Here is a 15396-nt window from a genome sequence, read left to right as displayed (position 1 = left end):
AAAACACTATTAGCTGCAATGTAAATAGACACAAGTACAACCTGTTTTTTTTTTTATTTTTTTTTTATTTTAACTTTTTCATGGCCAAGCACAACATGGATTGCTAAAATCTCTGTCCTCTACAGCTTTCCTGAATCAAACAAGATTTTTTTGTGGGAAAAAATTGAGCTAATATAAAAGCTGGTATTATATTCCCACCTCATAATTCATAAATCAATCTATATAAAGATATAAGTTAAAAAAAAAAACAAAAAAACAAAACAAAACTGGACGCAAGAGATCTACAGTTCTCATAAGACAAGAATCTAAACAAAACTTCTCGAACTAGTCATCACTCCCGCGGATTCATTCGTGGTGGTCTGACTTATTTGGTGAAGCTCTAGATCTCAATATATTCTTACATGCCCTGAGAAGAAAAAAATTGTTCAAATATTAAGGAGAGCACAATGGACCCAAAATAAGTTCAATATGTGAAAACCTCGAAGTAGAAAGAAAAGAGTAGAAAGTTTTTACGAGTTTAGTTCGCTCATCTTGCTCTCGATATCGTGTGACCATATCACTGGATCCATATTTCTCGGAACAGAATCTTGTTCTTGGGTTTTATCTCTCAGCCATTGCTCGACTTTAAGACACTCGTTAACAATCTGAAGATCGATTTTTTTTAGGATATTGAGCGAGTTGATAATACGATACGGACTCGCTGATAACACACATACCGATTCTTTTTTATTGGTGGAGAGCGAATCCGCTGACATACGATAATCCGAAATGCACTTCGAAAGATCTCTCGTGGCTCGTGCTCTTGAATCCTCTTCCTTGTATCGGTTCTCGACTGGATCCACCAGCTATTGAAGAGATAGGAGAAATATATTTATATTATATATATAATACAAAAATTACGGTTACGACAATATAAGAAGAGATAACAAACCCTCTTAAGATCCTCCATCTTTGAAATATATGCATTTTCAGTTTCATCATCTCCTTCGTCATAAAGCCACTCCTCAGTCTGTTGTAAGTTCGCGGAGATACCTTCTCTCTCTTCATCACTTGCGAAACTCCGATACGTGTTGAATAGCTAATTATTACCACACGAACATGGTCAATATAAAATTCAGCGGTCACGGAAAATAACATAAAAAAATCTGTCAACCCATACAGCATAATACCTTATTACGAGTGTCATATACGTATGACTCTAAAGCGTTCTTCCTGTTTTTAGTTTCTTCCATGGTTTGGTCTTGTTGGGCCAACTCAAGTTCTTTCTCACGAGCTTCCATGAGCTCACCGCTAGACATTCCACCGTATATATTCTCACTGACGGGTATATCCTGCCTCGTGGCTTTATCCTTTTTGCCAGAATTAGCCTGGGAACGAGAAAACTGGTGAGTATGATTTTCAAGTAGACACAAATTTCCGAATAATAATAACCCCAAATGTCTTGTTTTCATTTCTTATACATGTTCAAGTGCAAGGATGATTGACTTTAATGGCAAACTTACAGAAGAGTGAGAAGATTCCGTGTGCATATCTTCCACCCCATTGGAGACCCTCTCGGAATACCCAGAAACAGACGTGCCGTCCACATCCATTGCGTCCGTTGAATGAGCTTCGTTACTCGTGGCATGACCATCGAAATGATCGTCTATCAACTGAAACGTCGAAATCACATGTAAGGCAAACTATATTGAGTGCCATTAAATCTATTGATGTTCTTGCGTACCGTGGCTGATTCAATATTGACGATTCCGTGGAGGTTCAACTGGATTTTAATCTTAATCTTGGCTCTTTCGCTATGGGATCCTTGAATCGGACCAATCTGCATAAATGAAGAGTCGAAAATAAGAAATATAATAATTACCCTTAAGAAGACATTTCTCAAGGAACTTGAGTATTTACCGTGAAGCTACTAATTTTTGGGGATGTTCCCGGAGGCAATTCGTTGGGATCGGCATAGAACGCTTCCAATTTGAAGGAACTGTTTCTTTGAAGCGTCAGAATCTTAACGCTTGGGATGGGTTGGCCTCTCGGGAACAAAACTCCGTTAGCCTTGGTGCCAATAATAGGACCATCGTCCAACAAGAATCCAATCGAGTAAGGAAGAGAATCTTGAACCTGAAGATGAAGATGAAGATGAAGATCAGACGCACCACTTCGATAGTTTATCCGACCAAATTATGAACACTTAAAGGCTTTTTTTTAGAACCCGGGATTCCAACAAGGAAAATGAGAATGGTGAGGAAAAGTTGAGTGAAAATAAAAATTATTTTTAGTGTGTTTGGAAGTCAAGGAAAACCCGAAGGGGAAGAAAATAGATTCCCCGAAAAAAAATTCATTATCGATTGGATGTGTTTAAAATAAATTATAGAAAAAAACTACTAAAATTGAAAAAAAAAAAAAAATTAAAGGAGGCACACATGAACAAGGCATGGAAACGAAATCCCCCACACACGCAAGTTTCTTTGGATTTTTCATTTACTCGCTATTTTCAAATAAAATTAGAACCCGCTTTTAGTTGTTAAATTTTCCACCAAATTTTCCTCAATCCAAACAAGACAAAAAAAGTTCAAACAAAACAGGAGATTAAAGTTAGTGTCTTTTGTAAAACAAACCTCATATTCTCTGACCCGAAAGACGGGACTGAGCATAGCGCCTTGGAGAGCACAACCCCGAGCTACGCACTCGCTCACGTTCAGAGTCCTCCGCGGCTCTCTCTTGAAAACCGAGACCAACGACCTCATGATCGCCGGGACCCTCGATCCCGACCCCACGAGCTCGACCGAATGAACCCTCTCGGCGGTCAACCCTGCGTCGGCCAGAGCCTTCCTACACGGAACGACGATCCTGTCCAACAAACCCGAAACGAGCCTCTCGAAATCCTCTCTCTTGATGTACCCCTTCACGTCCTTCTCGTCCATGAGACACTCAATGTTCAGAGGTGCCTCGGCGTTCGCGCTAAGCACCTTCTTCACCTTCTCGCACGCGGCGCGGAGCCTCACGCTCGCCTTGACGTTCGAACGCACGTCGATTTTGTACCGCTCGTTAAACTCCGCCGCGAAATGGACGAACAAAGCCTCGTCGAAGTCTCTCCCTCCGAGGCAGGAGTCAAAAGCGTGGGAGACCATCTTCATGTGGCCCGGCTCGAAAGCGGCCACGGAGACCTGTGTGTAAAATGTGCGAATTTCAACCTTTAAACTTACTTTTAAGATTAACCGTGTTTCAACCTAAAAAATTAAAATTCTTATTTAAAAAAAGAGAAATTCAGTAAAATGGACGCGTTAGACAATTTTTTTTTTTTTTTTTAATAACAATTTTCCAGAGTTTGGATGCAAGTGAGTTTTTTTTTGTTATAAGTTTGGCTAGTTTCATATCATTTGCAAAGCATTGGCTATATGCTTCACCTAAATATTACAAAATAGCCAATTGAAACTAATTGCCAAAGTTTCAAGCTTTTAGAGAAATAGCCAAAGTTACATTCTCAAAATATTTTTTGACACGATGATTATAATTTTTGACGATTCATATACGCAATTTAGCACTTTCAAAAAATTAAATCGGCTCAAAAATATAATCGAAACCTGTTACTTCCAAATTTTTGGCTATTTCACTAATAAATTAGACAACCCGACTAATTTGCAAATCTATTCATTTCAATGGGCTATTTAGCTAAAACACAAGTACCGAAAAATTGAAACCGAAATCTCATCGTTACCTGAGTATCGCAGTGGCCAACGTCCATGAACACGACGAAGGTCGGGCCCGCCGGAGAGAAGTCCGACTTGTAGATCCCGTAGCTGAGCGCGGTGGCGGTGCAATCGTGGACGAGCCTGAGGGGCTTCAGGCCGGCGATCGCGGCGGCGTCCAAGTAAGACCGGCGTTGGAGGTCGGTGAAGTACGCGGGAACGCCGATCACGCACTCCGAGACCCCAACCGTCTCGAGGTTCTTCTCCGCGAGGTCTCTCAGGTGGGCGAAGAGCATCGCGGTGACCTGGACGGGGCTGAATTCCCGGCCACCGATCCGGATCGAGATTCCTCCGTCGGAGGCGGAGGACTCGGAGGTCTCGAAGGGGAGTTTTTCGAGCTCGGTCTGGGCTTCGGGGTCGGAGAATTTCCTTCCGATCAGCCTCTTCACCTGAGTCACCGTCGTCTTGGGGTTCATCACCGCCGAGGCCGCTCCGGCGGACCCCAAAAACCTCTGCTTCTCGCCGAAGCACACCACGGACGGCGTTTCCCGTTTGGACTCGTCGTTCAGAAGGACGTCGATTCCTCTCTGCTTCACCACGGCGATGACGCAATTCTCATTCCCAACGTCGAACCCAACCACGCTCATCTCGGATTTTCCGACCTAACTTTTCCGTTTGGTTATGCTATATTATATATACCTCCGACTGCAAAAAAAGACGGAGAAGAACATACACGCACACAGAAGCTCGATGAGTTCGAGGAATTTCATAATCTGAACCCGAATTTTGAACGAAGCACCAACAATCAATCGCTGTACAGTTTCAGTTTTTTTTTTTTTTTTTCCTTTCCTTTTTCGACCTAGATTGCTTCTAAAATCACAACAGAGCGTAGTCTATAAACAATGTTTCGGCTAATTAAGTGTTTTTTCTTCAAAACTCAAGAACAAAAGTACATAAACTGTGAGAGAGCCTCGAGACTCGATAAGGCTTCGAAAAGGAAGAGATGTCTGAACATTGAGATTCATAAACAAAACGAAGCGAATTGAGCAAAGAGAATTACCTGATTCAACGAAGAAGAAGAAGAAAAGCGATGGTTGAGATTGAGCGCTTTCAAAAGCGACTAAAATTAATGTCTTCAAACATAAAAAAAGGGAAACTGACTAAAAATATGTTAGTTCTTTTTGTTATTTCTGATATCTACAGGGGTGCATTGTGCAAATATGTTCATTCATTGTAAGTTTGTAAACCTTGTAAGAGAAGAACCCTTTTTTTTCTAATAGTAAAATAATTGACTTTTAATTATAAAAAAAAAAAGGTTTACTGCTCATTTGGGAGAAAACTGTTAGCAAATAATATTGAACCCATGTGAACTGAAACCCTACTTTTTTTTAAAGTATGATTTTACATTTTGCTGATGCCAATGACTTCTTGCTCTAAATTATAATGATTGGTTTGTTTCGTCAATCTAAATAAAAATAGTATAATTTTTTTTTTATTCCAACATTAACACCAGTAGTGGATGATAAAAATATTACTAGCCACGGCATACATCTTTTAAAGTGAACTATCATATCAATTTAATACATACATAATAAAATAAAAAAATTGTAACCATCTTTACTTTCATGAGCTCAGATAAATCCGCTAGTAACTCAAAATTTTGCATCAACTCCGGGAAAAATTCATAAGAAAATCAAATCCGAACTTTTTTTTTTTTCCGTGTTCGTCAAACATGAACTAGTCGCAAGCTCAAATACTCGACGGTGGATCGGAGGTAGCGATCCCTCGTTCCCAAACACGTCTCAGCGGTTTTGATAAGTTTGGAGCAGATTAGAGATGTCTCCGGACTCGGCTGCCAAAAAAAATTGTCAAATGGTAAAAAAAAAAAAAAAAAAGTCAACATAAGTTCAGTTTTTGTATACGAATTTGGAGCGAAAGGTCTTACAGTGAAAGACGATGCAATGCAGTTGCAAGCTTCGAGTGCCGTGCTTCCACGAGCCGCCTTTGTTTCATAAGATGATGAGCACCGTAAATAGTGGTATAAAGGGAAGAAGAAAAAGAAAAAGGCTTTTAGGGTAAATAGTCCATGAACTATTCTGGGAGTGACATTTTGATTTGTAAACTAATTATGGTTCTCAAACTATTGAAATTTATAATGAAACATATGGCCTAAATAACTGGAACCATATTCACAAACACAAACTCAAATTGCTTGTTTATAATCTTAATTAGTAATATTAAAATAAAACCTGGCTCTAAAAATTCAAAAAGTGTTTCAACTAATTTATATTTTGGAGTTTATAGTATAATGAAAATAGTTTCATTTGTAAAATTAAAACTTTAAGTTTACAAATATGTTTTAGGTTTTTGTGATACAGTTTCACTAAAGAGTTTAATATTCATATGTAAATGACTAAAATGTTACAAAATCAATAGCTTGAGGACTATTTTGCTAAAAAAAATTAGTTTATAGACCAAAGCGCCAGTTCAGGGACTATTTCTGCTAAAAAAACAAACAAAAAAGAGGTGATTTGTATATAATGTGTCATATCTACCGGAGAAGGTTCTTGTTGAATCGTATCAACCAAGTGTTGAAGAACAAGTTCCGCGAATGAGGTGACTTCGTGCGTATAAGATAAGTCACCGTAGAATAAATAATCATTTCCTAGAACCTGAAGAGATCACATGTGAAAAATATATGGAAGAGACCCGAGTCGTAAAAGGTAATAATGTTAACGCCATTTTACCTTCTTTGGATCAGCGTGATACGGAAGTTTGTTTTGAGACAACGTGGCTAACAGTACAAGGACTGAACAAAGAATTTTGGCCTTCATTTTCGGTTTGAGCCTGCATCGAAAGAAGAAAAAAAAAAGTACAACACCGATCATAGAAAACACAAGGAATTTGTTGGAGCGAAGCGAACTAAGCGAGTTTATATATCAAGTGTAGAAAAATGTAAAAGAGTACCATGACCGGGAATTAACAAGTGATGAGATAGTTTTGAGAAAGCACGTGGCTCCTAGTTCGGGATTACCTTCACATGAGAAAACGGATTTTTTTTTTTTAGTTTCAACTTGGATATTAAAATTAAAAGAGTGGCACCGGGATTTACTAAGAAAATGAAAATTTAAATCTGCCAACCTGGAGCCATAACCAAGAGACTACAGAGTTTTTGAATTGAAGAGACTATGCCATCTAAGTCTCTCTGCAGTTTTGAGCCTGTCAGAAAGCGATGAAATGAGCTTGGAAAAAGGGTTTTGAAAAAAGACACGATTGACTACATTTATCATAAGATTTACCATCAGTCATGTCTAAACTTTGGAAACAGCTGATTGCTGATTCAATTAGCCCATCCGAATGAGACACTAAACCGCCTAACAAAGCAACCTGAAAAAATTCAGGTACGTGAATGAGTTAAAAAAAAAATATAAACTAACTACAACTTGATTTTAAAAGAGGCCAAATAGAAGAAGAAAAAAACTATATTACCTCAATGGTCTCAAGGTAAAGGTTTAGCCGACTAGCCAGAGATGAAACGGAAGGTAGAGTAACTTCACAGAATGCGATGCATGATCTGACAAAACTGAGATGTTCATTCCCATGTTTCAAAGCCTTGACTGCTAAGGAATTGCTAGAGTGAACAAGAATTTCCTGCGAGTTAGTAAAAGTGCATTGGTAAGACTAAGACAAGAAGAATGAATTATTATTTTTACAAAAAATTGGCTACGTAAGCCACCTAAACTATAAGAATTGTAAATTAGCCAACCTTTGGTAAATACTTTGTAAATAGCCAACTAGCATACGTGGCAACCTATTAACTACCTATTTTTTTACATGTTTGGCTGTGTTAAATAAGTCTTTTACTAATGTGTTAATAAGTCCACTTAGCTATTTACAAGAAATTAACTAAAGGTGGACTATATCTCAATTCACTATAGCCGTGTGGCTATATAACTTAATAACCCTTATTTTTATTGTTATTATTATTATAAACCTTTATTCCATTAATGCCACCAAAGGAACCACGACATTCTGCAAAAAACGTCAAATGAGATTCCATTTCTACCCCATAATCCACCTAATAAAAACAAAGGAAAATGTATCAGAACAGGTTAGGTGGGTTGGCAAAAAAAATAGCATACAAGATATGAGAAGGAATTTGAAGCTAGCTACCATATTAACGAAACGAGAAATCAAACGCGCTGGTTGATTATCACCGTCTTTCACATCCAAAAAGTCTATACTGTCATACAGATCCCGAGATATATCGAAAAGCAACTGTATAGTTGGCGGGTCACATATATAACCATTCCTGTCGGAGGAAACAATGATCCAGTAAATACCATAGTATCACTCAGGATCCATCACAAGCGCGAAAGGACGTATAAGATGTGGAAACATAGAGAGATCGGTGTAGTGAAATAAAGGTAGAGAATGAAGAGAGATCTTCCGAATTCGTACCGTGTTGCCATATTAAGGATATGCATGTTGACAATGGTACGGGAGCTCCCACACATTACGTCTAAGATCTCAAGAAAATGATTCTGAAATCAGAGAAAAATAAATAAAATAAAGGGCAATGTGTTTATTATGGTGAAGCCTTGGAAACATAGCACAATTGTTCAAATATAGATAAGATGTGAGAAGGGATTTAAAATGTTTTAGAGAAGCGAACCAAAGCAAAGATGTCCTCGATACACTTGTGATGAGGAAGAAGCTTCACCAAGATGGACTGTAAGCTTGCTTGTTCATCTTCATCAGTTCCTTTGTTGAACACCCACTTTGATATTCCTTCTAAAACGGTATTCAAATTATCTTCCTGAAAAAGAGTCATTAGATCCGGATTGGATTTGATTTTTTTTTTTTAATTAGATTTGTGCATCTAGAAGGACCACACCAATATAGTTAATCACCATTGCATATTTCTTCCAAATTTAACATACATGATGGTTAAGAATAATATGAATACTCTTGAAGAGACAAGCAACAACAGAGAAATGACCTATAATAGATATCAGAATCTTCTTACCATCTGGTTTTCAAGAATGATATCCACAAATGCATCGACAACCTTCAAGTACTCGTTGAAGCTATTGTATTGAGAAATGACCTGAATTTTTTTATAACATTAAGCATAGTCGAGAATTAGTAGATTACACTATTAGTACAGAAAGAAAGGCTTTTTTCCATATTGAAATATAGAGGAATTAGGATACTCGATCAGAAGCAACAAAAAACACACAACGTACTGGGTAAGGATAAATAATGGAATTTTAAAGCAAAGAAAACTACTGTTTCAAAGTCAAATCACCTCGATAATTTTATCCACCACCTGTCTGATGGATTCTGTTTGAGATTTATTCTCATGAAGCCTGAATCCAAGCAACCTGTAATTCATGCACTTTCCCAAGCAAAATGAGGAAAAGAATAATCAGACAGGGATGAGATGGTATTTCATTTTAATTTCTCAAAAATCTATTTAATTCAAAGCAATTGAACACACGAACAGAAACATTGGCAGGAAGTTTAAAGGAATACAACACATACCTGACTGAAGGAATTGTCGCTATTGCACTCAATGAGATGAAGAATTTCCACTGCTTGTGAGCTAACAATTTCAGTTGGAATTTCCTTGAGTAGATGATGAAGAAGAACCGAAATGCAAGGAAAATTCCCAAACAACTCCTCTTCAGTTTTTCCTAGTCCAAGCTCCACGAGTCTTCTGCGTACTTGTCTCTGTGATAAGAATTAATTTCCATGCCAGATTATTTATTTTCACACTTTTCTATCCCATGTGACTAAATGAGAACAGAGAATTATAAAACAAGAACTACTATGTTCTTCCCTAAAAGTAGTCATACACCGAATTCAAGCATATGGATTCAAGACGGGCAGTACTGTTGCGTATAAAAAGTCCAAGGCATACCTCCGATGCACCGTTGAGTATACATTTCACACTAAACTCAATAGTCGGTTCTATCAGACTTATAATTATTCTCTTGTTGTCACCGATGTTCTTCACTGAGGTGCCCTTATCTGATGTGATTTGCAACGAGACTTTCATGTCGTTCACAGATCTAACTAGGTGTGCTGTTCCAAAAAGAAAACAATTGAATACACAACTAAGTTTATTAGATAGCTCTACACAAAAAAGAATCGATTTGCTCAACTGTGAAGCTTAGATCTTTTACCAATATTACAGGAACGCAACTTCTGCATAGTACGAGCCAAGTATAGACGGCAATATGCAGATGCTAGTGGATCCGATAATCCCCTAATCATTAATACCAAGCGCTGAAGACAGTCTTCAGGATTGTCGTGCAAGAAACGTCGGCTAGGTAATATTGCGAGCTCCAAGTAACTGAAACATTAGGTAAGTCTGAAGTTAAAATCTCATGAAATGAGATTGGAAGACAGTAAATTCATGTAGAGTTTTGGTCACTTGATATTCTTCATGATATATACAAAAGCTTGCATAGAGTCATTATATATGAGTGGAAAAAATACAGAAGAAGCTGAGAGACCAACATGCGAGGAAGGAGCTCTCTGATGGCTCCAATTTTGCAAAACCAGTTGTAGCAAGTTTCTTTGGCTTCAGAGCAAACATCACTTGCTTTGAAGTTCTCTGCCATAAGCCACAAAGAAGTTATAGGAAAACACAAAGTTAAGAGCAGCAAAAGACATCCAAAGATAAGAGACCTGGTAAGGAATAGAGTTTAGTTCCATCTTCGGAAAACTCAGATTTTTGTTTGATGCGGTCCCAAACCATACTTCCAAGCATGTCCAAAATATCTGTAGCTAGAACAAAAATCGTGCCGTAAAATTGCAACACCGAGGTATCCAACAACAGCCTAGCAACCTGGACAACATTTTATCAATTCATTCACATGGTCAATTTAATGAATTCTAAAATCAAGTGTTACAGTACACAAATTGACGTCCTAGTTTTCAGAGTGTCTTTTTTATTCGAGAAAATAAATAAATCTTAATTCTCCCACAAAACTAAGGAAGGACAATGTTCGTAGGTATGTGATGTTTTCCTCGTTATTGTACACGAATCCTACTAAAAAAAATATTTATCCTTTATGGCGGTAGAAACACTATCAATTATCCAATAGTTGATTGTCTTAAATCAAGTCTTGTCATAAAATTTGACTGGTGGATTAAAAAAATTCATCAAAATTATAAACAATTTTGAGCAAAGTAAACCTTTAGGGCGGCTTTCAAAGACGTAACCCTGTCACCAAGATTCCATGCCCGAACCATTTCATCCTTGAGTTCATTTACCCGAGAGACATACTCTTGCCGAGTTATGATTTTGGAACCCTCCTCTGGGACCTTTTCCATGTCTTCTGGTTCTTCCAAGTTCTTACTTGTCAATGAAGGTTTCTCAACTGTTGCATATCGATTTCATTGAGATAACACTTACAACAAAATACAAAATACTAAAACCTTCAGGTAAACGGAATCTAAAATGCTACAGAGGTCAACTCAGAAAAGAAAAAAAAAATGGATTTGCTTACATACTTGTTCCGCTACTCTTAATGATTGCATCGGAAATCTGAAATTCCAAAGAAAAGCATACATAATTTGTATCGGAACTCAAAAATTCTCAAAGTAAATACAATCGTTAGGCCTTGAAATGGCAACCAAACCCTGTCAATGTTAAATTCACAAAGTGCGTTGCTTACCGAAGAAATCGAGACCATTTTCGATACTGGAAATCTTTGCATCAAGAATCTCTTGAAAGTGTTCCATTCTTTCTCCGATGCTTCAACAGAGAGTCCTGAGACTGAACTATTCTCTGAAGACTCCGAAATGTCAACATCGATATTGCCATTACCATCATCCAAAGCTCTCAATGGATCAAAGAACTTGTCATTTCGTTGGTCTATAGCAACAATCTACAATTTTATCACCGCATTCAGTTAAAAATATGAAATTCCTTCAATGCCAAAAAAGTCTATTTTGTATAGTATTGATCATTATACCAAATGAGAATTCAACCAAACTTCCAATTTCTAATTTGAAACGCTATCGATTATTCAATTGCTGATTCGCTTAAGTATCTCAAAACTTGGTCTCAATTCCAAAACGCTATCCAATGACATAGCTTTATAGTGAAGAATCTCTTGTTTTCATCTCATTTTTCTTTATAGCTTTATACTTTCTTAGGAGCCGTAGAAGATCGAGAATTGGAAATCGGAGACTGAATCTTCGAATTGAGCGTGAATGACCTGAAGATTAGACGGCGAAGCTGAAAGCGGATGAACGGCGGCGCGTGATCGAGGAAGCGCGTGGGATTTATCTTCTTCCGAGTAGTCGCGATTTCTGAACTCCATGGAAACTCCAATGGAGTTCTGTTTCCTCTTTCCGTCTTTAAGGCGAAAGTTCGAAACGACGTCGTTTGTTAATTACAAAATACAAAGCATGTTTATTATTCTAAAAAAATTAAGTATTTAATGTATTTCTTCAATTAATTACCTAACTATTAATGTATTTTCCTCTTTCATAATCCCAATTTTTTTACATATAGTTTTAAAGTTAAGGGCATAAAGGGACAACAAAATTTTATGTTTCTCTTAAATTAGTTATTTATGTACTTTAGCGGACCGAAATATGAACGATGATAAAAATAAATAAATAAATAAAAAAAAAAAAAACCCGTACATGTTTTTAAAGAATTTTTGGCTAAATACATGGATTATTTAGGAAATTAGGAACATTTTTAACATGCATAAACTATATTAGTTTATTTTGTTAAAAAAAAAAAAACCTATATTAATTTACTACCAGTTAATTTTGCATTTGCATTGATATTAGTTGTGTTTTAGTGATGTATTGGGGGATATTTTTGAATAACCGGAGTTTCCTTTGATTTCAAATATATTATTTCCACGTCAACGTATACTAGATTTTGAGCTTTCGTATTTCCAATAGGATATTGGATGCATAGACCAACTTTCAAACTATTTGAAACTGAGTGCCCGGCATGAAACCTTCATGTTGGGCCTTAGGAGAGAGCCCGCCCTACTTTGCCAATAGAGGGAGACGAGAGCTTGACCCGTTCTACTCGACCCCTAATTATCTACTAATTATATAAATCAAATAATGTTTTTGGACACTTTTATTAGTAGTAGACACGAAAGTATACAATTGTCATAAACTTTAGACTTATAAGTTTACAAATAACAATAATTGTAGATATATAGGTCTACAGTTACTAGTAGAAATGTCCAAAAACATAGTTTGATTTATTTTGGTACAAAGTATCAAGATTCCTAGTAGTTGAGGTCATTTCTCATCCTACCACACGAAAAGTTAAACTCATATGAGGGGGGGAAAAAAACTAAGTTGGTTGGGTAAATGGTGTTTTTAGTTTTCATCGACAAAAAAATTATCAAGAGCCGAGGGACCATACCTTCTGTCTAAGCCCAATATTTTGGACGAGGGCTCGACTTAGTTTTGGGTGACAATACTTTATTTGTGTGAAGTGATATTTATTTTAAGATGACGAAGGTTTAACAATCGTCAAATGTAAAAAATATAAATAAAGAGATATAAAAAAAAATAATGTTGAATTTAAAAGGTATTTTTTTGTAGTTTGTTTTTATGTATAATGTCCCATGATGTAAGAATTTTTTTTTTTTTTTTAAATTTGACTTTGGGGACCAAAAATATTGTGTAAAACAAAATTGTATGGGAGGTCATGATTTTGGAAGTACCAAGATGAACTGAGCTAAAGGTTTATTGAAGAGCAAAATGCCAACAAGAAGCGATGTGTGTGCGATGACATTTTTTATGAAACATATATTTTTTTTTTATTCCAAATTTCAAAAGTGTTGGACTCATTCCATTTTTATCTTCTAAATTATAGTTTATCCAAATCATTGTCTATGCTATCTTTGTGCCAAAATGAAGATCGATTTCCAAATTCTCAAAGTCAGACAGTTGAACTTATTTGATTGTACCCACTGATATAGACATATATTGGGTTTTTTTTTAAATTATATTATTTTATAGTTTTTTTGTTTCTTTGAAGTACAGATCATCTGACATCAATTAGCTTAATCAAACAAATATCAGGCCATCGAAAACAAAACAAACAAAAACAGAATCGAAAAATCGGCATAGACCAATACTAAAACACGAAAATTTACAGACAAACGTGATTAGTTAAAGGGTAACTTTTCTCACCGCCTTAATTGATTATTTGATGCAATGCATGTAGTGGATTTACTTACGGCTAGACTTGTTTTTTTTTTTTTTTAGCTAACCATTGAAACTATTCTTCTTGTTTCGATAGTTAATCTTCTGTTCGATAGTTAATTTTTCACTTATGATATCTTATGGCCACTTTTGGAAATTTCGAGTAATTTCCTTGATGAGTTTGCAGAGAGAGAGAGAGAGAGAGAGAGAGAGAGAGCAATAAATGAATAAAATACGTACGTTTACTTTCCTCTTTAATCCTAAAGCCAAAACATACATAATTCTCTAGTAACTAGCAAATGTACATCAATGAACAAAAGCCTATCAAACTGTAATCTAATATATAAACTCTCTCCAAATTACACATTTCTCACATAAATATACATGCAAAACAACAACACTCACTTAACCCAATTCATCCCATGACTTCTTAAGGGGTGAATATAGTGAAAGGGCAACAGAAGAACTTGAATATATTCACATACAAAATCATATATATATAATAATCAATTAACCTCAGGAATGCTTTGAAGGGCAGGTCTCCAAGGCCTCAAAGGCTCGTCATGAGTTTGAGTTTGAGTTTGAGTTTGAGTTTGACAGCCATTGATCAATTGAGCTAAAACTTGTTGGACAGACAAGTCTTTTACGTCCACTTTTCCAAGCAAACCCTCTAATTGTTTCTTTGTAATCTTTATTTTCACCTCCGTAGACCCATGCGTAGTGGTAATAGACGTAGAGTTACTATTACCATAGTAATTCCCACTTGGTGATGTTGTGCCATTATAGTTGCTCTTTTCACCATCACCACCACCACCACCAAGTCTTAGAAGCCCTTTTTCTTCAATCGCCTTGATGCCCTTATCGGTCATTTCACCGTATTCGCTCGAGTGATCGTCCGCCCCCCAATCCTCGCCGCCCCACATCATATCCGATTCGTGTACGAGACAATTTCCCATTTTAAATTTTTTTTATTTTTAATTTTGCACTTGAGATTTTTAGAGCTTCTCTTGTTCTCCTTCCTTTTCTTCTTGATATTTTTTTTTCCTTTGGTATTGGAGAGAGAGCCAGAGAGGAATACACTTATAAGAGAGATGAAATTGTATGTGCCAATTTTTTGGTAATGGATAGGTTGTGTTATATATATATATATTGCAAAGTGGTTTTTGTGGTTGGAGGACATACAATATAATTAATGGGATGGGTAGTGGGTGAATAAATAATAGAAAACAATAATAATGATAATATACCAATATTGAAATGAAGGGGTCAAACCTAACTTTGTTGCCACGGTGGATGGCTTGCTGTCCTACGTGGCATTATTGATAGCTCATTTGACCTAAGCTACACCAATTTTGATATTGGCTTCAAATGAGGAGCCTAAAGTGATGACACCATGTAATAGTTTTTTTTTTTTAAGAAGAGACACCATGTAATAGTTGTCTCTCTAGGTTGTATGTGGGACCGGCTCAAAGCTTGGTTCAGCTCGGCTCGGCTCAAGAAGATA

At 36.6% G+C, this 15396-nt stretch overlaps 3 protein-coding genes across 5 annotated transcripts; all 3 read right to left on the bottom strand.

Moving 5' to 3' along the window:
• Positions 1–66: 66 nt before the first annotated feature.
• Positions 67–4853, bottom strand: LOC149398537 (heat shock protein 70 (Hsp 70) family protein). The gene is made up of 11 exons (XM_089615525.1): positions 4744–4853; positions 3713–4388; positions 2613–3161; positions 1900–2115; positions 1724–1819; positions 1503–1652; positions 1170–1367; positions 932–1078; positions 717–845; positions 514–644; positions 67–406 (listed from the first exon to the last, which is right to left on the bottom strand). Exons 2-11 carry the CDS (start codon positions 4328–4330, stop codon positions 346–348), a joined length of 2295 nt encoding a protein of 764 aa, XP_089471651.1. The 5' UTR covers positions 4331–4388; positions 4744–4853; the 3' UTR covers positions 67–345.
• Positions 4854–5199: 346 nt separating this feature from the next.
• LOC149398536 (uncharacterized) lies at positions 5200–12070 on the bottom strand. Of its 3 annotated transcripts, XM_089615692.1 has the most exons (23): positions 11921–12070; positions 11375–11587; positions 11211–11244; positions 10893–11077; positions 10383–10542; positions 10212–10308; positions 9875–10044; positions 9610–9773; positions 9231–9419; positions 8995–9084; positions 8713–8793; positions 8359–8502; positions 8145–8227; positions 7857–7995; positions 7678–7761; positions 7173–7334; positions 6983–7070; positions 6825–6902; positions 6651–6717; positions 6431–6530; positions 6239–6355; positions 5629–5685; positions 5200–5535 (listed from the first exon to the last, which is right to left on the bottom strand). In XM_089615692.1, exons 1-23 carry the CDS (start codon positions 12023–12025, stop codon positions 5410–5412), a joined length of 2733 nt encoding a protein of 910 aa, XP_089471818.1. In that variant the 5' UTR covers positions 12026–12070; the 3' UTR covers positions 5200–5409. The 3 variants fall into 3 exon arrangements, with proteins under 3 accessions (XP_089471818.1, XP_089471819.1, XP_089471820.1); XM_089615693.1 differs by lacking the exon at positions 7678–7761; XM_089615694.1 differs by lacking the exon at positions 11921–12070 and having other exon boundaries at positions 11207–11244.
• Positions 12071–14145: 2075 nt separating this feature from the next.
• LOC149398535 (protein expression protein) lies at positions 14146–15051 on the bottom strand. The gene has a single exon (XM_089615607.1). The coding sequence runs from the start codon at positions 14846–14848 to the stop codon at positions 14399–14401; it is 450 nt and encodes a 149-aa protein (XP_089471733.1). The 5' UTR covers positions 14849–15051; the 3' UTR covers positions 14146–14398.
• Positions 15052–15396: the final 345 nt, after the last annotated feature.

The sequence above is a fragment of the Urtica dioica genome, chromosome 5, assembly GCF_054948205.1.
Source record: "Urtica dioica subsp. dioica isolate 48M chromosome 5, U.dioica_male_clone48M_v1_H2, whole genome shotgun sequence".
Classification (NCBI taxonomy): Eukaryota; Viridiplantae; Streptophyta; class Magnoliopsida; order Rosales; family Urticaceae; genus Urtica; species Urtica dioica.
This window is presented reverse-complemented; position numbering and strand designations above follow the sequence as displayed.